This window comes from Manihot esculenta, chromosome 16 (assembly GCF_001659605.2).
Source record: "Manihot esculenta cultivar AM560-2 chromosome 16, M.esculenta_v8, whole genome shotgun sequence".
Taxonomy (NCBI): Eukaryota; Viridiplantae; Streptophyta; class Magnoliopsida; order Malpighiales; family Euphorbiaceae; genus Manihot; species Manihot esculenta.
Genome location: NC_035176.2, coordinates 33028963 through 33053510, shown reverse-complemented (window position 1 = coordinate 33053510; position 24548 = coordinate 33028963). Strand labels below are relative to the sequence as shown.

Genomic DNA, 24548 nt, shown 5'->3' with positions numbered 1-24548 from the left:
TTTAACAATAGAGGGTATGGTGGGCCAACCGCTGTGGATTTCAGATTATGTTTTGTTTGATCTAAAACTAACATTCTCTCTTTTTGTTAGATCCCGCAGCAATCCATCCTTATCCGAAATAAACTTCAACAACATCACCTTTTTTTTAAAAAAATAAAAGTCAAATTAAGTTTTAAAATTATTTTTTAATAATGAAGTATTTATTTTTATAATTTTAAAAATCATTGACTATTTTTAGATTAATTAAAATAATAAATTTTAATATTTTAAATTATAAAAAATAATAATGTTAGGTCATAATTATTTAACTCTTATATTGAAAAGTTTGATTAAGTACCTTTACTTATGATGAATTGAAAATTTAAATTTTATTATATAAAATTTAAATTATTAAATATAACTGTAAAATGATGCAAGTATTTAAAATTTGATCCAATATAATTTTTTAAAATACAAAATATAGTAATTGTTAAGTGTTAAATTTTAAAAAAAAAAAATGCCAAGGAAGCAGCACACGTGATAGGAACTAAGTCGAAGGATGCAGTCTTGTCACCTTTTTGGAAAGACGAAGATAGAAAGAGAAACGAAGACGAAAAAAAAAAAAAAAAATTAAACAACATCGTAATCGTAATCATGCATTAAACAACCTAAACATTAAACTCATTAACCAACAAATACAGACACACACCAAAACAAAAACCTAAACAAAAACAAAAATTCAGACAGAGAGACAAACCCCAGATCCTTGGATGAGGAGGATCCCCTCAACAACCTCCACCACCACCGCCTGCACCAAATCTATGTCCCTCTCTCTTTCATTCTCTTTTCAACAACGACCCAGGAAAATATTCTCTCTCTCTCTCTCTCTCTCTCTCTCTCTCTCTGTCCCTGTGACTATCAACCTTTGTTGATTGAAAGCTAAGTCTCTCTGATACAAACCCACAAACACAAAGTGTGCATGTGAAGACAATCACGATACCCACACAATGGGTATCTTCAACACCCAGCAAAATCCATACCTCTTCTGCCTTTCTTCAACCCCCATCATTTCGGCTTCTTTATGATCTCTGTATATGAGCTGCTTTTGACAAGCTGCGCCTTTGGTGCAATGTGGCTTCAATTGGTGCATTTCTAGGTTTTTTCTTTTGGATCTCCTAGAAATGGCTCTGTTTAGGAAGTTCTTCTACCGCAAACCGCCTGACGGCCTTCTGGAAATATCTGAAAGGGTTTATGGTACGCTTCTCTCTAATCAAATTGTTTGCTTTAGGTCGAAGGTTATCGGCTTCTGTTTTCTTTTTTTTTTTTTTTCCTTCTTTCATTTTAGTTTTAGCTTTTCAAATGCACCCTTTGTTTTTTTTTTTCTTAGTGTTTTTAATAATTTCCCTATTTTGTTTATTTTATTTTGCTGTTTTCAATTTACTTGCACTAGTGGTGATAATTGAGTAGTTAACTTCTTGACATTAAAGATGCTGGCCTGAGTTGATGTTCTGACCTTTATAAGGTAAGAAATATCTTTAAGCTTTGTCAAATGTGGAAAATTTTCATGCCTTTTTATTAAAAGAATGTCTCAATGTGATTAGTTTGAAATAGTTGATATAGCCTTAATGTTGAATTATTGACGCCTGTGAATCACCTTGATGCAGCTGGATATTTTTACAATTATCGAAATGATATTTTTAATTTTCTTGACCATTTGGACCTCGCTTAGCAAACTAAATGTTTTTTTGTTGCTATTGTAGACTCCAATAGTGGATTATTATATATAGTGGTTGAATTTTAAAACCCAGTCAGTTATAATATTCCTGTAGAAATGAGTCCTCTTTGAGTAGTTTTTGCTACTTCTACATTTTATAAGCTCTGAAACGCATAGTTTTCTATTTAGCATGATTATCTAATATCAGGGTTTTGGTTTTGTACATTGTATGCATTTAATTGTAGTCAAACCACTTATTCTTGCTGTTGGAAGTTTGTATGTTCTTGTTCCTTTTTTAAATTGGGTGGCTGGTTGTTCTTTAAACCATAATGCAAATAGTCTTTCTGTCCAACTTTTATGAATTGATATTCATTCCGTCATGCTTATTATTTTCTGCAGTCTTTGATTCCTGCTTTACTACGGACGTTTTGGAAGATGATGAATATAAAGTCTACATAGGAAACGTAGTGAGTCAACTCCGTGACTACTTTCCAGACTCTTCATTCATGGTCTTCAATTTTCGAGAGGGAGAGAAACAAAGCCAAATTGGGAGCTTATTATCCGACTATGATATGACTGTAATGGACTATCCTCATCATTATGAGGGTTGCCCATTGCTCACAATGGAGATGATCCACCACTTTCTCAGATCAAGTGAAAGCTGGCTGTCACTTCTGCAACAAAACGTGCTTTTGATGAATTGCGAACAAGGTGGATGGCCAGTTTTGGCTTTTATGCTTGCTGCACTCTTGATATATAGGAAGCAATTCACTGGCGAGCAGAAAACTCTAGACATGATTTACAAGCAAGCACCTAGAGAGTTTTTGCAGCTGATGTCACCCCTCAATCCATTGCCTTCACAACTGAGGTACCTACAGTATATATCAAGAAGGAATGTGGGCTCACAGTGGCCTCCACTGGATAGGGCACTTACACTGGACTGCGTTATTCTTAGAGTTATTCCCAATATGGATGAAGAGGGGGGTTGCCGTCCAATATTTAGAATTTATGGTCAGGACCCTTTAATGGTTGCTGATCGAACTCCCAAAGTTCTTTTCTCAAGACCAAAAAGGAGCAAACTTGTTCGGCATTACAAGCAGGTAGCTCAAGAGTGTGCATAGGTGTTTGAATATCTATGCAATAGCTTTTTGTTTTGATTCAAAGTCTTGATGGTCTTGCTTGCTGGGTGAAAGGTGGTAATTTTTATTTCTAGATGTTCCTAATTACTTGAAACTATATGTTCTTGCAAGTTTTTTCTCACATAGGAGCAATTATATTTTAACGAATTTATTAGTTCAGGTCATTTGCAATCATTTTTCTTTGTCTCAATGATCTTTTTTTCAGATAGAACTGTTACTTCCTTAGGTATGCATGTTAGCGAAGGGATCTTCTCTTATTTCCAAGGTTATATTGATGTTCAATATTATATTTTTATTGTAATTTGGATGTTGGGTTGTTCACTCATTCCTGAAAAGTGTAGCATTTGCAGTTTGTGAATCTTGCCTTTAAAATTTTGCTGCAATTAAAATGATATTTTGGCTTGTGAGAATTTTGTTTTATAGTGTACCTAGTAATTATATTTAGTACATACTCGTAGGTGGATTTCCCTCTTATTTCTCTCTGCCTTTCATTTTTATGGACAAGGACATGAGCTTATTTAATTTTTTCCTATCCTTTTCTATGGGCAGAATAAATTAGCATTGTTTGACACACCCGCCAAGGAAATGTTATTCGTAGTGGGACAGATTAGAAATATGTGACAAATAGACGTTTAGCTGTTGGTTTACTATTTGATTATATGAATATGATAGTTATGTTATAGGTGTTCTCAAATTCTTATTTATGGCTGCAGGAAGTTTGTGATTTAATTAAAATAGACATTCATTGTCATATTCAAGGGGATATTGTGATGGAGTGTATTAGTGTCGACAGTGATTTGGAAAGGGAACAGATGATGTTCCGTGTCATGTTCAATACAGCCTTTATAAGATCAAATATATTGATGCTGAACCGTGATGAAATTGACACGCCATGGAATCTTAAAGATCAATTCCCGAAGGACTTCAGAGCTGAGGTATCTAGTCAACTTCCCGCATTTTGATCAGGTCAATGCTGTGTTCATTGATATGTTCTCCGGCAATTAATTCATTTTTTCTTTTCCAATTTGTGGATGAAGGTTCTTTTTTCAGAGATGGATTCTGCTTCATCTCGTGCTTCAATTGATTTGCCGGGTTTGGAGGAGAAAGGTGGCCTTCCTGAGGAAGCTTTTGCTAAAGTTCAAGAGATTTTCTGCAATGTGGACTGGCTAGATACAAAACCAGATGTGGCATTAAATGTGCTTCAGCATATAACTACAATCCAAGAAAATTTGGAGGCTGTTTCTCCAAGGAAGGCAGAAAAAGGCAGTATGGTTTTTGAAAAGGTTCAAGATGAAATGAAGTTAAATGAAGAGAAAAAGTGTGGGAGTACCACATCCACTAGTATGTGGGAACTACCTTTAAATTCAAATTCAATTATGGAGAAGATTGAGCCCCAAGAACCAAAGATTGCTCTCCAATGGGCTAAACAATCTAAGATCTTATCCCCACGACTGTCAAAGGCTTCACGATCTTCTCCATATCAAAGCACCCCCTCAACCCTTGGCATTTCAGCTGTGCTGCATGATCATGCTGCATCTAATGATGAGGAGGCCATGCGCTCATTGACATTAACATCCTCAACAATTTCATCTCCTCTCCCAAATGTACAGAAATCTGTGCAGCTCAGCCGTGTTTCTCATATAAGGTTGTCATCACCGCCACCACCATCGTCTTCTACTTCAATGCAATGTTCCATTGAGGGTGCCACATCTCTAGAAAAAATTTCTGCTGCCAAATGTCCACTTCAATCAACTTCAAAAGCAACAAAATCTTCTCCTCAATGTTCATATCCTTCTGCCTATGAGAGTTCATCCTTCACGCCCCCACCCCCTCCCCCTCCTCCTCCATGTTCAGTGGAATCACCATCACCTAGAGAAAGGAAATTGTTCTCAGCTTCAGCTCCCTCTCCCTCTCCCCCTCCCCCTCCACCCCTTTTTTCTTCAGGAACATCATCCTCCACAATTAAGAATTCACATTCAGCTCTCCCTTCTCCTCCACATTCACTAGTTGCTAGCTCAGGACTTCCTCCACCTCCTCCTGCCCCATCTCCTGGGTCTGTAACAGGCCATTCCGGCGTTGCTAAAGTGCCACCACCACCTCCTCCTCCAAGTTCTGCTCAAAACTCATCTAACAATTTGGGCCCTTCTAGTGTTGATAAAGTACCACCACCTCCTCCTCCTCCAAGTTCTGCTCAAAACTCATCTAACAGTTCTGCATGTGCTCCTCCTGTGCCACCACCTCCTGCTCCTTGTGCCAAAGGATTGTCAAGCTCCCCCGCCACTTCATCACCATCTCCTGCTGCGCCTCCAGTTCCTGGACCACCTTCTGGTGCTCGATTTGGATCTCCTGCTGCGCCTCCAGTTCCTGGACCTGCTGCGCCTCCAGTTCCTGGACCTGCTGCACCTCCAGTTCCTGGACCACCTGGCGCAAAGGGGCGAGGCCTATTACGTTCAAGTCAAAGAATTCAGGGTCAACCTAGAAGGGCCAATCTGAAACCATATCATTGGTTAAAATTAACTAGAGCCATGCAAGGAAGTCTATGGGCTGAGACACAAAAATCTGATGAAGCTTCCATGTAATTTGTCCCTCCATTTGTTACAGAAATATTTTTCTGTTAATACAACTCCATATACTTTTCTCCGCTTATTCTGTTTTGTCTATGCTAGGGCTCCAGAAATTGACATGTTAGAACTTGAGAGGCTTTTCTCAGCAGCTGCACCAGCTAGTCAAGGAGGGGGGAAGTCAAATCGCCGCACCTTGGGAGCTAAGCCTGATAAAGTTCAGCTGGTAATCATTGTGTTTTTTTAAGGAAATGAGTTGAATTTGTTTGGTTGTTTTGATGTCACAGAACCTCATTTTGTTCCATTTTTTTTCTGATCGTCAAAAGCACTCTTCTTTGTATGAACTAGAACTTGCTGTTACTTCTATTTTTGCAGTGAGTTGGCATGTTTATTGTTTAATGCATGCTCATGGCTTTTTTTTTTTTTTTTTTGGGGGGGGTGGGGGGGGGGAAGTGTATTTCTTGGTGCAATTTAGTACTTGTCAAAATATCTTGTGTTTATTTCCTTTTTTCACAAGGTATATTCTCATCCTGCAGATTGAGCTTAGACGGGCATATAATTGTGAGATCATGCTTTCGAAGGTTAAAATTCCTCTAGCTGACCTAATGGTACGCTGAATTGTATTTTTTGACATGATGGGCTTAAATGTTTCAGGTTATTCCATGTACCTTTTTCCTTTATGTATGCTTACGGGAAGGAAAAAACAGTGAGTAATTTGTCAATCACCATAACAAAAATGAATTGTGCGCAAAAGGATTACTTTGGTGGAAAAAGTAAATCAGCATTTACTCATTCAATTTGGTTTCAAGGATAAGAATGCTTTAGGATGGTTGTGAAATTCAGAAGCAATTGAATATGAGTTGATGCAAATTTATTTTTTTCCAACCAGAGTATATTTTCTGTGCACTGTTCATTTTCTTTACCATCTGAGGACATCTTGTGACCCTTCGACCAAAAATAAAAAATTGACTAGCTGCTGTCCTGTATTTCCTTCCTCCTTTTTTCTTCTGGAACTAGCTAATGAAGAATTTGAAGTCCTGTAATATCCTTGTGAATCAAGGATTCTGACCAATTAAACAACTATTGGTTGATCCTTGTACATTTTTTCTTCACTATCAATGTCTTGCAGAGTTCACTCCTTGCCCTGGATGATTCAACTCTAGATGTTGATCAAGTTGATAACCTTATCAAGTTCTGTCCAACAAAAGAAGAGATGGAATTGCTCAAGGTATTGCAAAACTGTTTTCATATGAAATATTTCACCTCTTCATTGATATGGTAAGATTTTTAACACATTGTGACCAATTTATTTCATATCTTTCTGGTCATAGAGAACAAACTTCATTAGTTCAAAATGCAAGTGCATCATTCTGTACGTATTGAGCAATAACTATTTTTTTATTATAAATGTTCAGGGTTATAATGGAGATAAAGAAAACTTGGGAAAATGTGAACAGGTGTGGCATAGCCTTTGCCATGTGAAATTTCTCTCTTTACATATATGATAACTCTAGCTTGTATGGTTAATTCCACATTACAAATTGCAGATAAAAAAAATTTGGCATCTCTCATGTGGCTTGATTTCCCTTTAACCCTCTAATAAATTAATTAGGCAACATGAAGTAGGATGATACTAGTGATGTTGGTTGATGCATTTATAAAATATCCCATAATTTAAGCCTGCACTCTGAAGTGAATTTGGGCTGCATCTTGGTTTGGGAGTATACATTCATGTAAATCATCTTCTATCAGCTTTCCTTTTTTTAATTACTATTCAAATTAAATTATGCATTTTTGTGCAGTTCTTCTTAGAGTTGATGAAAGTGCCACGGGTAGAGTCAAAACTAAGAGTTTTTTCATTTAAGCTGCAATTCGATCACCAGGTTAGAGGACAAAACTTATCTAAGTATGGTCCTAATTATGGTGATTTTCTGATGCTTTCCATTGTTATTTTAATTTTGCCCTTTGTTTTGCACTTATTTCAGGTTTCTGATCTCAGACGCAATTTAAATATTGTAAATTCAGCTGCTGAAGAGGCAAGTCCAATATTCTTTTTAATTTTCTGGATCCTTCCAGTTTAGATATTTATCTATATTTTTCATCTCTTGCACCATTTCAATAATGTGTTCCTCAGATCAGGAGCTCAGTCAAGTTGAAAAGGATCTTGCAAACTATTCTTTCCCTGGGTAATGCTTTGAACCAGGGAACTGCAAGGGGTGAGTTGCAACTCCATTGTCTAGAGTTTTGTTGTAACTTCCATAAAAGATATTTGGAGTTTGCATGGTAGTAAATTATGCAAATTAAGAAACTATTAACAAATGAAATTGTGTCTCTAGTTAGAGACAGGGACATTTATCTTAATTCCAGCTTCCAGTAAATATAACTGATTGTTGACAATTTCCTTCTTCTTTTTGGGATTTTCATTACGTGAGTAACATGACTGTTCAAGAGAGAACTTCTGTAGAATCATGAACTTCCTTTTCATATATAATATCAAGCTTTTATTCTAACTCCTAAAACCCTTGTAGAATCTTGAAACCTTTAATCATAAGATCCAAAGATTTGTCTATAAATTATAATCCTAAAATCTTTTTACTGTAAAATGATACTGTTTTGCTATATAAATCCCAATGCCTATTGTTGTCAAATTGTAAATTGTGTTCATCCAGGGTTGTTCATACTCTTTGATGGAGCCTGATGATCTATAGAATTCATACTCTCTGATGCAGCCAAACTCAACATAGAAGGCTGCTCCAGGGGATTTATATTTATTACCTGCACTTTATCATACCTATTGAAAATGTAAATCAAACTGACATGGAGGATTCTTACATCATCATAAGGTTAAACTCAACAAATTAGGTTGATTCTAGTGAGTTTGACCTGGAAAATGATCGATTCTTGTTTTGTAGTTATTATTCCTATAACTAAGGAATATTTCATTAGATTCGTTGACAGAATCCACATTTCATACATGGTTTGGACTAACATTTATTTGTGAGTAAACCTGATTGATTTGCTTATAATTTTCTATCGTTCACTATTATGCTTCAATTATTGTGGCTGCATTCTAACAAGTGGCCATGTTAGAAGATTTTGTTTATTTACTTGATGCAACTACTGTTTGTTTGAACCTGGACTTGCATACTGTATGCCAACTGACTATCCCTCAGATATTCAACCTCCTGAATCCTGATGAAAAACTAGTATGAAATACAGTTTATCTCTACAAAACTGGATATTTTCACATTTGATGAGATTAAATTCAAACTTTTTTTTTTTTTGGGGGGGGGGGGGGTGGTTATTCTCTTCGTCCTGTACTCCCACTGAATCTTTTTGCAGAGTTTTAATGCATTCGTAACAATTTATTATTAAATATTGTTTTAGGTTCTGCTGTTGGATTTCGGCTGGACAGTCTTCTCAAACTCACAGATACTCGAGCTCAGAATAACAAGATGACTCTCATGCATTATCTCTGTAAGGTGGATGTTAAATACTTCTTACTGATGTACCTGGAAGGCATTTAATGATTGAGCATCTTCATTTTGTGCACATAAATACTAGAGGAGCAACAAAATGAATGGGAAAATAATGTAGGGATAGAGACTGTTGTTTGGCTTCACTTTCAATTATTTCTATTGAATGATAGCATAACATAGAACATTGAGTCTCTTCATGCATTGGCTGATATTTATATGGCATTTCATTATTTTTATTGGTTGTTGAGCTATAGGTACTTGCTGACAAGCTTCCAGAACCGCTGGATTTTCCAAAGGACCTCATGAGTTTGGAGGCTGTGACCAAAGTGCTCTTCTTTAACTTCTTCATGTGTATTTTGTAGAATATCCAACACCTGTGTTGTTCATCAATGTTTTTCTAAACGTCCTAATTTATATGCAGATACAATTGAAATATTTGGCAGAGGAAATGCAAGCAGTTAGTAAAGGGCTGGAGAAAGTTGTGCAGGAATTGAGTGCATCAGAGAATGATGGTCATGTGTCGGAACAGTTTTGCAAGGTAAGTCTGGCATATCAACTATTGTCTGTTCATTTGTGCAGATAAAGCTTGCTGGATTCATTTGCTGGAACTTCCTATTGGAATTTATGCTTGAACACAATAATCTTTTACTTTTCCTTTTGTTTGCATTAAATTTTATTGCTAGCAAATTAATGTGCTGGATTCCTAGACTTCTTGTAGAGTATTTGCTTGCTCTTGCATCAAAATCTGGTAACGAAGGAAAAGACTTTGTCAGTTCCAATACCCAATTATTAGAGAGAGGAATTTTTTTGGGAATTCACCTAGGAGTTTTAAGTTTTTAAGTTGAGTGGTTCATTCACGTCAATGCCTTTCTGGACCTAGTCTTCCAGAAATTATGACATATCCATTCTTATAATGAAGTTGCAATAAGAAGTACAACATGTGCATGGTGATACACTTTACCCAATAGGCTTTTGGTTGAAGGTGCATGCTATGTTCTAGTACCTAGCTTCTGTGGTGCTTAATGCTAACAAATACATGTTCAGAACTAACAATTTTACTGTATTTTTATTTCTAAAAATTTCCAGATCCTAAAGTCATTCCTCAGTTCTGCTGAAAGTGAAGTGAGATCTTTGGCTTCACTTTATTCTACTGTGGTATGCATGAACTCCTCCTTCCTCCTTGTCTTATAATTTTTCAAGGAAGCTACCCTTGAATTTATACGGACTTATTTATGGTTTTGAATGTTTTCAGGGTAGAAATGCAGATGCATTGGCCCTTTATTTTGGGGAAGATCCTGCTCGTTGCCCATTTGAGCAAGGTCGTAACAATTTTGAGATCTCCATTGTTGTTAATACAGTAGCAAAGTTAAAATACTAAAAACATCGTGAGAAGTGTTTGGCTTAAGATGTCTCACTCTGTGTCTTCATTCTACAGTTGTATCTACTCTGCTCAATTTTGTTAGGATGTTTAGTCGATCCCATGAGGAAAACATCAAGCAGATCGAAATTGAAAAGAAAAAGGCAGATAAGGAAGCCGAGAGTGAAAGGTTGAAGATGAATGCTTCCAAAAAGGAGTCTGAAAACTTGCCGTCTCCCACCAGGACTGGGAATATCAAATGATCTAGTACTATATACTTAGTCTATTGAACGTAGCAGAAGTGGTTCTCATGTAGATAAGCGTCATTATATGCTGATGGTTGAACACCCATTTCAATGGCCTAGGCACAACTTTAAACAGGCAATGGCATAGGGAAAAAAAAAAAAGAATTTGCAGCAAGAACATGCAGTCAAGGAAAATGAAGGTGTACATTACGACCAACGAATTCTCACCTTAAGCTGTAAGCCGACTGATGCCTCTTCTTTTTTTGTGTTCTCTGCAGATTGTGGTAAATTGGTGCGTAATTTGCTCTACTGTTTAACAAAACTCTATTCCTTTTGGAGCAGAGATGTTGGTGCAATGAAATTTTGTTCAACGAACCACTTGCAAGATATGTCAAGACTTTTATTGTAAAAAATATTTGTATTATCCTTAGTTTTGCATAATTTATATGTAGGAGGGCTATATGTGGTTAAAAGGATGTATTATTTCTTCTGTATATTTTGTGTTTAGTGATGTAAATGTTCAAATCTAGTCGATCAATATTAGCATCTAGAGTGTAATTTCATTATGAAAAAAAAAAAAAAAAAAAAAAAAAAGAGAAAGTTTCACTTCCTTGCATTGTGAATTGCTAATTGTCCAAAAGCTGTGTAAATTTCCTTTACATCTACATTCTGTGAAAGGCTTCTATTTTCTCTTCGCTATTTACTTTATGCATTTGTTCTTCTTCGCACATCGATAAAAAAAAAAACCCATTTTTTTATATCATTCAATTGATGAGCTACACATCGGGGAGCTCTCTTCAAAATGCACTTTTCATTGCTCATCTTTGTGAATACAATGAAACAAAAGAAAAGCAAGCACAGTTAAGCCAATCCTTTTATATATCTTCTTAGGCAGTAACTTTTAGCAATTTTTTGAACTACTAATTCCATTGTGGAGGAATGGATTCATCATTCATGACATATGCAGTAGAAGCATAAGCAAATCTAGGAACTAATAAAAGACTAATCAATTATCAAAATCGCACTACATTTAAAGCGGAGAAGTTCACAGAACTCCTGGTGTAGATAAAGAGCGAGCTACAGCTGCTGCCAGAGCAACAGTGAAACTGGGATCTTTAGTCAGGGATGCCACGTACTCTTCAACCTTAGAGTTACTGTTATGGGAAGGCTTTTCCTTGTCGTCTACGGCACTTGAGAGGGTAAGATCAAGGGCTACACCTGGTTCAAAAGGGTTGCTTATGACTGGACAAGAAATGCTACTTCTAGAGCTTTCTGGTGATGAATACAATATGTGTCCAGGTGAACCATTTGGATCATGGTTGTGTTCTCCTTCATAAGTTGCAACCAGAAATGATTTATCCTCCGCGCATCTTTGAACCTGAAACTCAAGAAATCAACACAGTTACCGTCTTTTTTATTAAGCGATCTTCGAATCATGTGTGTCCATATTCTAGCAAAGTCTCAATCTTTCTTCATTCATTTCTGATGTACTTCACTTTGATGCTTCTATATAATTTAATATTTCATGTGTTTTTCAAACATATATACAAAGATCGCCAATAAATACTGAATACCTTCTTTTTGACGGGGCAACCTGGAGCCATGGAACATCTGAAGTAAGCTCTAGGTGCTGGATTATCTTTAGTAACCTTTTGGCCATACTTTCTCCATTGATATCCATCCTTTACGATCTAAATTTCACAGTTTTTTTTTCCCATAATAAGTAGTAGAATTAACAAAAACAACACACAAACATGAACATCATCAATATACTTACTGGGCTTTTGTCTTTGGGGTCAGTTCTGAAAAAGAATTGCGAAGGCTTAGCCATGGGAATCTCAATCCTTTGCTTCTTGATGGGATCATAGACCTCATTATATGAAGCACCACTACCACTAAACGGTGAGTTTCTACCCATTTCATGAACCTTAAATTTTTTTTCTTGAACTCGAGATTGAAGAACACTGAGCTTACTGCTCATAACTTCAAGCATAACCCTAAGAGCTTCATTCTCTTTTCGGCTACGTTCCAACTTCTCTTGGAGAGCTTCCGCCTGAACAAAAATCATATCAGAAACGAAGAAATGAACATCTCATTAATGGTAGAACCAATCTCAGTTAATCTCCATTAAATTAATTTCAAGCCCTAGCTAATGAGTGTATGCTTATGCAGACCAAGAAAAAGAGGAAAGAGAGAAGGATAAGTTACCTTAACTTCGCAAGAGAAGTGAGCATCCATGATAAAGGGTTTTAAAAGGGTTTTTGAATTATGGGTAGGAGATTAATAGCCAAAGATGTTATCAGAGAAGAAGCGCGTGAGAGAGAAGCACCGGAATATTCTGATGCAAGTAGTTAGAAATTTAAGGTGTGTTTGGTGACGCAGCCACCACCAAATCCAACCCAGCTGTATATATTAGTAGTATATTTTGATTAAAGGGGATGATGGATCATGGATGACCAGAAACTGGTGGCTGCTGCTGCTTGCTTCTCTTGGTCTTGGGTGTTTCTGTGAGTTCAATTTAGGCAGAAAGTCATGAACTTGGTCTTAGTTCTTAACAGGAAACTTTGTTAGAAAGAGAGGATTAGTTCATGATATTTATATATTTAAATTGACATGAAAAAAGAAAATATATGTGACCTAAGCTTCATGACATCAAGCACATGATGCAAGAAAACTTTTATCTATAGTTGTTGTTTGTGTCTTTTATTTATTTATTTTGCTTTCTTTGTCATGGGTCCAACGTACTTCATGGTCTGGACACCAAACATCTTAGCCTCACGAGTCTCCTTTTTCTTCCTTCAAAAAAAAAAATCTAGTCTTTTTTTACCCATAATTAATTAATTAAGTTCTCTCGTTAAGCTTCCTTAATTTTTCAATATATTTATAAATATTCAAGGGGTTGAAAGTTATTATTTTAATTGAAAGTAAGTTTAATATGGATGGATTTTTATATTTAATTCAAAATTCTTTGAGAGTCTTTTTTCGTTAATTCAATAAAGAAAATTAAAAAAAATAAATTAAATTATGTAAATATAAAATTTTTAACATTTTAATTTTCAACAGGGCAATGCTGCATATATGGTCCCTAATGAAGTTTGTTGCGTGTGGATAGCCTATAAGTTCCTACATATATATGCATATTTGGACAATTTCTACCTAACATTTGCTGGCTAATTTTTTATTATTATTATTAAACAAATGAATGTTTAATTTATTATTTTGAAATTAGTTTTTTAGAAAGTAATTTTCATGTGACAAGATTAAACTTATATATAATTAATTAACTGAGAGAACATAAAAAATTATTTTTATTATTAAATAATTAATGAAAAATAATATATGGCAACAACATTATTTTTTATTCACAAACTAATGTATTTAATATTATTCTTTATTCCATAAAAATATCTATAATTATTTTATCATAAATTAAGAAAATATATTTAAATTTCATACTGCATTTCTTAGTACACTCTATAGTCGTATTGAAGAAATTATTTAATTTTTTTCAATATAAATAAATTGTCATTTTAGAATAAAGTTAGAACAAATAAAAAATAATAATAAATCTATCCATGACTGAAAATTCATTAAAACAAATAGACTATGGATTTGCAAATATAAAAATTGAATTACTTAAATTCGATTATTTTTATATATTTATATAAATAAATTTAAATAATAAATGCGCAACATGTAATTTATTTTATATCTTTTAGTATTTATTATATATTTCAAAATAAATTAATATATATTACTGTCTATTTAATATTTTTTATTTTATTTTTTTCTTTTGACGATGTGATTTATAGTTTTGTATTTTAATATATTGAATGTCAAAAAAAATTAAGAAAATATAATTAAATTTTTTTTTTTTTGAAAAAAAATCAGATAGCGATATATGAAAGAGAGGTGGGGTACCGCAGAAGTCAATTTTTAAAAGATGGAGTCAATGGTAATGTTAACATCCCCAATCCGTGCACGGAACCTCCCTATTCTCTTCTTATCTGCCACGTGTCACTTTATTAACATTTTCTTTTTTAATCTCTAAAGGTGACAATAACGCCTTCATTGTTATAAAAAAACTCGGTACTTACATGTATATATTATGCATCATGCAATCTTGACCATTTGGAGAATAATGAATTTTAAAAATTTTAGATATTAATTTAAACTTTACTAAAAATTAATGAAAATTTTAATTAATTAATTTTTTATTTTACACCTTTTTTTTTACCAATGCAAATATAAATTTTATTTAAGCAAGATCTAACGGGTTGGAGCACTGAGTGAAAACAAACAGAAAGCTCCCCCAAAACATAATCCCAGTAGCGCAGCATATGTCGGTCCAAAAAATAAGTCCACCCAGTAATCAGCTGGAAATCGAGTAATATTGCGCACCGCCAACTCTCCACCGTCTGCACCGACAAGACAAAACTGGAACGCAGCAGCAACAAAGAGATGCAGAAACCACGCACCATCAAAAAATGCAAAATCAGAACCCATACAGCATCAAACAAAAGCAAGGGAGGCGCAAACAAAAGCAAACCCAGAAAACTGTCTTTACAGGGAGGACAACTGAGATACAAGACCAAACTAAAAATTAGAGGGGAACATAACCGATGCCATTGTATTTTCAGTCTGCGTTAGCCATGATCTGAGACGCCACAACGCTCCAGCGTCGATATTCATTACTTAAAAATGCTGTTAAAAAGTAGAAAATAAATAATTTTTTATTAACATTGCAAAAAAATAAATGTGATAGTCTATTAAAAATAAATTTATATTCAACATATATCCACTAAAAGTTTAAAATTACAATAGAAGGGGGACTGGTCAACCTGTGTGAAAGGAAAAAAAAAAAAAAAAAAAAAAAAAGCACGAAGCAAAATTATTTGTCAACTGGGTCCTTCACTTGAGTATTATTATCCAATACTTGCCCATGATCCACTAGCTCAATAGTTACATTCAAATTTTATTAGAGTAAAATAAATATATTTAAAAGTATAATTCTTCTAAAAGTAGGTGCTTACAGTCAAGAAATACGGCTACCACGTGTATGGATGATCTACTCTCGCCTACTCCTACCAAATTCCACATTTTTCAAAAAAATTTAAAAATCAATTTATTTGATAATTAATAATTTTTAAAATAAAATTTTTTGTTTTAATACGCCTGAATAGATGTTAATAATAACCACCCATTGATAGTTACTTACTAATAATTTTAAAATAATTAAACTAATTTTTCAACGATATTTAAAATATTGCTTTTAAAAAGAATAAATTAAAATCTTTAAGGACCTAATTGCGTTTCTTTCTTCATTGCAAATGAATCAAATAAACATCGTCTACAAACTTTTTTTTTTTTTAAAAAAAACTTCTATATACATCAATCATCTCTAATTAATTTAACACAAAAAGAACAGAATAATCTCGCACTCTTCATGATACTACTTCTAATTTAACCATTTCTCTATCCGGGTCTGGTTGATCAATGATCTTCCTGAGAAAGCAGCTGCAAGTGCTGCTGTAAAATTCGGATCTCTTGTCAAGGAAGAAGCCATTTGTTGGACTAAAATCTGCCCAACATCTTGAGCTTCAGTTTCTTTTACTGCCTTTTTAGCATTCTCCTGCAGCATTCCAGGTTTCATCAGGTCAAGAATTACAGTAGTAGCAGGGCTCGCAGTGGGAACTGGACCTGCTATACTTGAACTGTGTTGGCTCGAGCCTAAAGAAAATTGTGGCTTTGAAAGGTGCAAGTGGTTGTGCTCTCCTTCATAAGTTGCCACCAAAATTGAAGGATCTTCTGCACTTTTTTGGACCTGAATACCAAAAATGAAAATTCCCATTTATAAGAAGCTCAAAATCTTCCTGTCTACTAAGTATTTAAGCAATCGTTTTGCTGTGATGAATTGTTAATTATACCTTCTTCTTGACAGGGCAGCTTGGAGCAAATGAGCACTTGAAGTAAGCTCTAGGAGAAGGGTTATCTCTTGTAACCTTTTGGCCATATTTCCTCCATTGATATCCATCCTTCACAACCTGATGCGTAAGGCAGCCCAAGTTTAATCTTATTAATACTGGCAAATAAGAAGAAAAAGAATTAATGCGAATTGCTGAAAAATGAATCACACATACAAGGCTGGAATCTGATGGATCAGTCCGAAAAAGAACTCTTGAAATCTTTGTTTGGATGCTTTCCTTTGGCTTTGTTGTTGAATCTAATTCATCACTAGAGCTGCTTTCTGTAGTTCCATTATTGATTCCAATCATATTAATATAATCTTGGCTCTCAGCCTTTCTCTTCTTAGATGAAGCGAGCTCTTTCTGAGAGTTGTTGCTCATCAAATCAACCAAATGATTTTGCAAAGCGTTGTAATTTTCGCAGAGAACAGTAAGCATTTCTGTTAGCTTCTTGTTCTCGGTGCTTATCCTCGTCAACTCTTCAACCAAAAAGCTAGTTGTCTGTTCATATAAAACAGCAGTTTCTGATTTAGTTCTTGGTTTTGGGAATTCCAAGGAAGTAAACAAATTCAAAAATGGAAGCTAACCTCTTCCTTAACATTTAGTTTCGTTTCAAACCCATCAACAAATTTTCCTTGTTCCGATTCTTTCTTCTGATTCAAAAGCATATACAAGAAAAAAAACATAACTTGAGCATAAATGAAAATTCATCAAGAAAGACAAGAAACAAAAGAATATCTGAACATCAAAGACGAGCAAAACTCACCGGAATAGATTCTTGGACATTCTTGAAGAAAGGATTGATGTTGAGGTGAAGGGAAGTGTTAACCAAAGTGGAGTCCATTACAAACTGAAAAGATATAGCAAGTGGAATTAAAGAAACAAATTGAGAAATGAATATTAGTGAAGAAGATGTATAATTAGTCTGGAGATGGTCAAGCGAAGGAGAGAAAAAGTTGGATATATAGAAGAGAAATGGATGGGAAGGAAGGAAAAGTTGTGGGGAGGGAAGGAAAGTGAGTGGAAGTAGCGGGGGAGGGAAGGAAAGGAGACATCAACTTGGAATCGTCAGCTTCATATTGGGAAGAATCCAAGATTTGGGCTTGTAAAATACAAAGAATATTGAATTCTTAGAGTACTTTTCAAGGGTCAAGAGGAGAAAGGAAGGATCCCTTCCCACTAATCAACAAATCAAAAATGGATCCACCTTCCACTCTTCTTGACCTTTATGTTATCTGGTAGACTTTTTTGATTTTTTTTATCCACACATTTGTTCATTTAAATATATTCTAAGTATTGACTACTCTCTATATTATATAGAAAAGAGTGGAAAAATAATGATATTGCCACAAAATTACATTATTGAATTTGTGATTATAAATTACCTAGCTATATTTTTTAATTGGTTAAAAGTAATATAAGATTTTAAAATGTTTATATTTAAATTCGAATTTTATTTATCAAATTACACATTAATTTAATGGGTTAAAACTAATATATATAGTAATTATTATTATCTTAAAAGTTTGATGGCTTGGACTGATTTTGTATTTGAATTTAAATTTAAATTTTATTTCAGCAAAACTACTTTTAATTAAAAACTATTTTTTTTAAATAGGAGGAAAGGAAAATATTGTTATTTGAATGTAATGTGGAGTGTTTTAAGACTTTTTATCTATTCTATTATTCGCAAAAATTCACACGTGAAAATGCCCTTTTTTTTAATTAATTGATATTAATTTAGATAAAAATAAAAATAAGATGGAAATATTGGATTAAACAGTAATGCGAATGGAATAATGTGTAAAGCTGCTAAGTAGGGGTGTAATCGAGCCGAACCGAGCCGAGTTTTGTAAAGTTCAAGCTTGTTTATTAAAAAAGTTTGGAAGCTCAAGCTCGACTCGAGCTCTAATATTTGATTCGAGCTCTGCTCGAGAATTAAATATTATAATCGAACTTGATTCGAGCTCGATTCGTGAAAGACTCGTTCGATTTAATAACGAGCCTAATTCGAGTTCGAGCTCGAAAAGCTCGATTAAGAAGCTCGTTAATAAAACTCGAGCTCGAATTCGAAAAACTCGATTAAGAAACTCATTAAAAAAGCTCGAGACCGAACTTAAAATTAAAAAGTTTGGTTTGAGTTCAAGTTCAGGCTCGAACTCGAATTAATAATTACACTTTAATCAGTTTTTAATTATCATTAATTCAAATAATATTAAAAAAAGAGAGTGTACATAAAAAATATTACGTAACACAATTTATAACTAAAATAACACAAATAAATATAAATTCAACAACATAATAAAATTAGATTACACACAAAATTTAATATCAAACGAATAAAGTTGATTCCAACTTCCAAAAATTGAAACAAGCTAATATAATTTAATTATCTTCATAATCATCTTCATGCTTATTCAATTAGTTAACTTGAATTTCAACTTCAACATCCATATAACCTTAATTAATTATTATTAATATACTTTGATAATTATTATCATCTTTTATATTATATGCTTAATTATATACAAAAATTTTTTTATAATTATACTTTAATTTTAAAATGTATATAATTTTTACAACTCAATTTATCATGTAGTACTATAATTTTAAAAAATATTTATTATAATAATTAATATTAATTATTTGTGATTATACATTAATTTTATGGAATCTTATTATAATAATTATATACAAAAAATTTTTATAATTTAATTTTAAAGAATATTAATTATAATAATTAATCTTAATTATTTATAATTTTCAATACTATAATTTTTAAATATTTATAATAGTTTAAATTTTATAACTTTATAGTTATTTTTATTTTTTTAATAATATATAAACTTATTCATAAATTTATTTAACGAATTGGTTCACCAATTTATTTAAACAATATTATTTACGAGCCTATTTAACGAGTCTGCTCGTGAGCCTTCTCAACGAGCCTGCTCGCGAGTTTTTTCAATGAGCCAGCTCGCGAGCTTAAAAACGAGCCAGCTTGCGAGTCTTAACGAGCCGAATACTATGGAGTTCAAGCTCAGCTCGTTTAAGTGACGAGTCTCAAAATTAAGTTTGAGTTTGGCTCGTTTAAAAAACGAGCCAGCTTGCGAGCCTAAAAACGAACCAGCTTGCGAGCCTTAACGAGCCGAATACTATGGAGTTCAAGTTCAGCTCGTTTAAGTGACGAGTCTCAAAATTAAGTTTGAATTTGACTCGTTTAAACTCGATCGAATTTTTATCGAGTCGAATCTCGAATAGCTCATAAATAGCTTGACTCATTTACGGGCTACTCCTAAGTCCTAAGCTGAGGATCAGATAGACCTTCTGTTTTAGTAATTAATTAATTAATTGTGAGTTCAGAAATGATTATGTGATGAAGAAAATGCGAATTGAATAGACGTATCAGAGACCTTGAAAATATAACTAATCCCATTTCACAGTGTGAAATGGTTGCCCACAAAAAGCAAAAGTGTTTGCAAATGGGTCAACATTAACCGCAATTTTGTTTCCATTTATTGTCCAACTGCCTCTAACTTTAATGGCCAAGGATATTATGTTTAATGCTAAATTCATCTCACTACACATCTCTTTGACATCGTTTAGGATATGAGGTCGAGTCTCTCAACTCCTATTTTTTATTTTTCATCATTGTAAAAAAATAAATTATTATATTATATAATATAAATTAAATTAAAACAAATTCCTAAGTTGAAAAACATGAGAATTTCTATTAATTTGTATTTTTAAAAAATAGTTATTAATGGTAGCCGACAAGGGACGTCATGAAGAATACACGAGGAAACTTCTTGAATCGACCTCTTTGATTTGATATATAGGATGTGATTCACGAAAAAGCAGGGGAATCTCATGCCTAATTTTTTAAATATTTCTCAATTCATCCTACTACCTTTTATATATATAATGAAAATTACATGTTATTTATATTTATTTGAAATAAATATAAAAAAAAACATTTTATAATTTTATAAAATTTTTATAAATATTGATATGAATTTGTAAGGAAAAAGTAATTTTTTATAAAATTATATATAATTTCAATTTTTTAAAATAAATTATTTTAATTTAAAGTAATTGAATGATTTCATTTTAAAAATTAATAGATAAAAATAAAAATCAATTAAACTAAATTCGTGCAAATTGTTTTATTTTGAATAAATGTAGAAATGGTCATAATTGTTTTTCTTGAAAAATACATATAGGGATTAAATAATTATTGGAAATTAAGAAAAGGTCATGGGCAAGTAAACTTTAACATATTTACATTCTCAATTATTGAGAATATTATTAGGAAATTCACTTAGAACAAACGTTGCTCTCCAGGAATTATCACTTTTTTTTTTTTTCGAATAAAAAGCCCTAGCCCTAGCCCTAACCCTAACCCTAACAACCGGTGGATGTGGATCGTGCAATACTCGTGTCTTATTAAGTCAATAGCAAAAATATTAAAAATTATATAAAATTTAACTTTTGTGCATATATATACTATACGTAATAAGTAGATATATTTTTTTATCATATTTTGTGTATAAAAATAAAATTTCAAATATTGAATTTCTGATTTCAAAATTTAACTACAAAATTAACAATAAAAATTCGAATTAAACATATAAAATTAATTTATTTTTCTTCAGAAACTCAATACTAGATTAAAGTTTCATATATAACGCCTGGCTTGTCGAATCGGAATTTGACGCTCAATAATTTAAAAAACCAAACGCGTGGAATTAGCAAAGGGATGATGTAAGCATAGTCTTTCTTCATCTTTAATTTCCACCTTTCAAACTTTTCCATAAAAAATAATGGTGGCTTAGTCAGCTTAAGGACATTGTGAGAGCCTGCGTCCACTCCTCCATCTTTCTCGGCTTAAGTTCTTTTTTTATTTTTCTTTAAAGTCATATGTACATCGATATCAAAATTAATGCGATGATAAATAAATTTCAAGTTTTAACTTTATTTTTCCGTGATTTGCCTTAAATTTTTAATATAATTTTTTTTGAAAAAATTAACTAACTATTTATTCTTTTAATTTTTAAAATTATATTAAAATATTTTTAAAATTTTGAAAAAAATATAACACTTAATCTTATTATTTTTAGCGGTCAAATATTTATAAACAAAGTATAAAATACCCTTCAACTAATTAATATTTATAATTATAAATTAAATAATAAATTATTTTAAAATTAAATTAAATAATAAATTTCTCTAGGTCCTTCAATATCCACGCAAGATTTTTAAACTCTTTGGTTCTTTTTTAAGTCAAAAGTCATCACACCTACCATTGGATGTGGTAATCCATGAGATCAGCATTCAACGTGTGGTGCTGACGATCCAATGCATGCAATTTCTACATCAACTTACAATACTTTTCTAAATTGAAATATCTAAAATTTTTCAAGTAAAATCACTCAACCAATCATGATAATTTATTTGCCAACGACCCATAAATTAGATTGGCTTATGATATATAAGAATCATAAGTAAATGATATATAAAGGTTTTGTTTTTTTTTTTTAAAAAAAAAAAAAACATTTTGGTGAAATCTCTGTTTTAAAGGCTCATATTTGGAGGACTTGGAAAATTAGCAAGTGGAAAACATCATCATTTATTTTATTAGTTTGCTTAATTTGTATAGACGATTAAGTTTGTTTATTCTTCAACTTAAAAGTTATCAACAACTTGCACAATCTTTTAGAAACGTCACAAGATAGAATTCAAAGGAAAAGAGGAAGCCAGGCTTCATTTAATCTATTCATTAAAGCTATATAATTATTTAGATTTGAGTCCCCATTTTTTTAAAAAAGAAAAAAAATATATATAGCAGATAGAGAGAGTTGTGGATACATGGTTTCTGAGTATTTCAAAACCATTATTTGATAATATAAACTAAATGTGGCCCATGAGAAAGCAGAAGCTTTTGTTGGAAATATTTGCAGCCCAATTTCTCCTGGAGTTTTTAGCCCATTTTCCAGGGTGATGTTTCCGCTGAATCCATTGAAAATGCTTACTAATTAACCCAGCCTCCTCTCCAAGCTGGGCTAGGCTAGGCTAGGCTAGGTAGGCCTCTTTCACATTTCAGTGAACTTTTATCTTCAGCCTGCAAGGAGCCTCTGTCTTTACTCTATCAATTGGGCTTTTTGCATTTTCATGTTAAAAAAAAAAAATTTCTCAAATTTTGGTCCGAAAAAATTTTTTTCGAAATCAAGGTGAAAATTTTACCGCACTCTTCAAGTGCGATAAGCAAAAATAATTTTTATAAAAAATTACATTACCGTACTTTTAAAGTGCGGTAATATAAAAAAAAATTATTTAAAAAAAAAATTCATTACCGCACTTTAAAGTGCGGTAATGAATTTAAAATTTTAATTTTAATTTTTAGTTAATTAATTATTATATTATATTTTATTAATTTAATTTATTTAATTATATATTAATTTATATAAATATAATTATAAAAATTATATTAATATTAATTATTTTAAATTATTAATTATTTTAATTTATTTATAATATAATATAATTAATTATTATTTTTATTACAATTAATTTATAAATATTTAATTTTTGAAATAATAATAGATTTTAGAATAATTTTTTTATTTTGAAATAGTAAAAAGTCTGAAGTTTTTTTTAGGTGTTGTTAGCGCTATAATTTTTTAAAAATTTTATAAAAATAATAAAATAAAATGATAAATATAAAAAATATAAAAAATATAATGTTATATTATAAATAAATTAAAATAATTAATATTTATAATAATATTAATATAATTTTATAACTATATTTATATAAATTTAATATATAATTAATTAAATTATATAATTTGATAATCGTCGAGTCTCGCACTCCTTAAATCGAGTTGAGGCCCATAAGAGCATATCAGATTTTAAGCTCGGAACGCCTTTCAACAGACCTGTCCGGTAGATTCGAACTAGATTTCAACATGAATGATAGGCTGGATTATCCAGAAGTCTAAGCCCAATAAGCTCTTACTCGACTCAGTGATTTGACAGGAGGAAAAACAATGGGTCCAGTCACTTTGCAGTCCTACCCACTTATGCACCGAAAGAAATTAAATGGTCGTCTGACATGGAGAGGGTCTCTGAAACATCCATACGCATGGATCAGTATGATAGGACTGGTGGTACTGTAGTAAAAAGATCGCTACGCATACTGAAATCATATTTTCTAAATCTCAGAACATTATAATTAATAAAATAAATATAATATTATATTATAAATAATTTAAAATAATTAAAATTAATATTAATATAATTTTTATAATTATATTTATATAAATTTAATAGATAATTAATTAAATTATATAATTAATAAAATAAATATTATATTATATTATAAATAACTTAAAATAATTAATATTAATATAATTTTTATAATTATATTTATATAAATTTAATATATAATTAAATAAATTAAATTAATAAAATATAATATAATAATTAATTAAATTAAAATTAAAATTAAAATTTTAAATCCATTACCGCACTTTTGAAGTGCGGTAATGAATTTTTTTTTTTAAATAATTTTTCTTTATATTACCGCACTTTTAATGTAATTTTTTATAAAAATTATTTTTGCTTACCGCATTTTAAGAGTGCGGTTGTAACAGTCCGGAAACCGATACCCCTCTGTAACGGCTCCAAACTGCTCGGCGCTAGGATCCAGATCGGCTTAAGGCCGCCTAGACCCGTAGCAAGCCTGCTACTGAACTCTGGGTACCTGCTCAATCCCATACATGAGCCAACGAAACACTAGCTTTGAAAACCTTTTCTGTAAAACTACCAGGCTTAACCTTAAAATCACAGCCGTCAAGGCCTACACCAGTGATCTACTACTAAACTGAAAACATAGACCCCATCCTCGTAGGGTCAGCATATTACAGGCTAGCCTTGATTTCTGTTTTGGGTCAAGGGATTTACCCTTTCTTCCCTCTCAAATGGGTCAAGGGGTTTTATACCCTTTCTTCCCTGATCACTGGAGTTTTAGAAACACATCATATGTTAAGCCTAGCTTGACACATTTCTCATCAAGAAACGGAAAACAGGACACATGCATACACTAG

At 32.3% G+C, this 24548-nt stretch overlaps 3 protein-coding genes across 8 annotated transcripts; 1 reads left to right on the top strand and 2 right to left on the bottom strand.

Moving 5' to 3' along the window:
• Positions 1-633: 633 nt before the first annotated feature.
• LOC110603781 (formin-like protein 18) lies at positions 634-10669 on the top strand. 5 transcript variants are annotated; one of them, XM_021741687.2, is made up of 17 exons: positions 644-1233; positions 2093-2793; positions 3546-3767; positions 3870-5407; positions 5499-5619; positions 5930-6001; positions 6523-6621; positions 6809-6850; positions 7196-7276; positions 7379-7429; positions 7528-7609; positions 8781-8875; positions 9127-9198; positions 9294-9410; positions 9959-10027; positions 10125-10191; positions 10308-10669. In XM_021741687.2, exons 1-17 carry the CDS (start codon positions 1161-1163, stop codon positions 10490-10492), a joined length of 3687 nt encoding a protein of 1228 aa, XP_021597379.1. In that variant the 5' UTR covers positions 644-1160; the 3' UTR covers positions 10493-10669. The 5 variants fall into 5 exon arrangements, 3 of the variants coding, with proteins under 3 accessions (XP_043807817.1, XP_043807816.1, XP_021597379.1); XM_043951881.1 differs by lacking the exon at positions 6809-6850 and having other exon boundaries at positions 643-1233; XR_006348967.1 differs by lacking the exons at positions 9959-10027; positions 10125-10191; positions 10308-10669 and having other exon boundaries at positions 638-1233; positions 8781-8870; positions 9294-9371.
• A 666-nt stretch (positions 10670-11335) lies between these two features.
• Positions 11336-13054, bottom strand: LOC110603780 (probable WRKY transcription factor 40). Its single transcript, XM_021741686.2, has 4 exons — positions 12683-13054; positions 12252-12527; positions 12049-12165; positions 11336-11852 (listed from the first exon to the last, which is right to left on the bottom strand). Exons 1-4 carry the CDS (start codon positions 12710-12712, stop codon positions 11520-11522), a joined length of 756 nt encoding a protein of 251 aa, XP_021597378.1. The 5' UTR covers positions 12713-13054; the 3' UTR covers positions 11336-11519.
• A 2709-nt stretch (positions 13055-15763) lies between these two features.
• On the bottom strand, positions 15764-17396 carry LOC110603146 (probable WRKY transcription factor 60). 2 transcript variants are annotated; one of them, XM_021740837.2, is made up of 5 exons: positions 17207-17388; positions 17028-17093; positions 16615-16941; positions 16402-16518; positions 15764-16298 (listed from the first exon to the last, which is right to left on the bottom strand). In XM_021740837.2, the coding sequence occupies exons 1-5, from the start codon at positions 17282-17284 to the stop codon at positions 15933-15935; spliced, it is 954 nt and encodes a 317-aa protein (XP_021596529.1). In that variant the 5' UTR covers positions 17285-17388; the 3' UTR covers positions 15764-15932. The 2 variants fall into 2 exon arrangements, with proteins under 2 accessions (XP_021596529.1, XP_043807594.1); XM_043951659.1 differs by having other exon boundaries at positions 16402-16941; positions 17207-17396.
• Positions 17397-24548: the final 7152 nt, after the last annotated feature.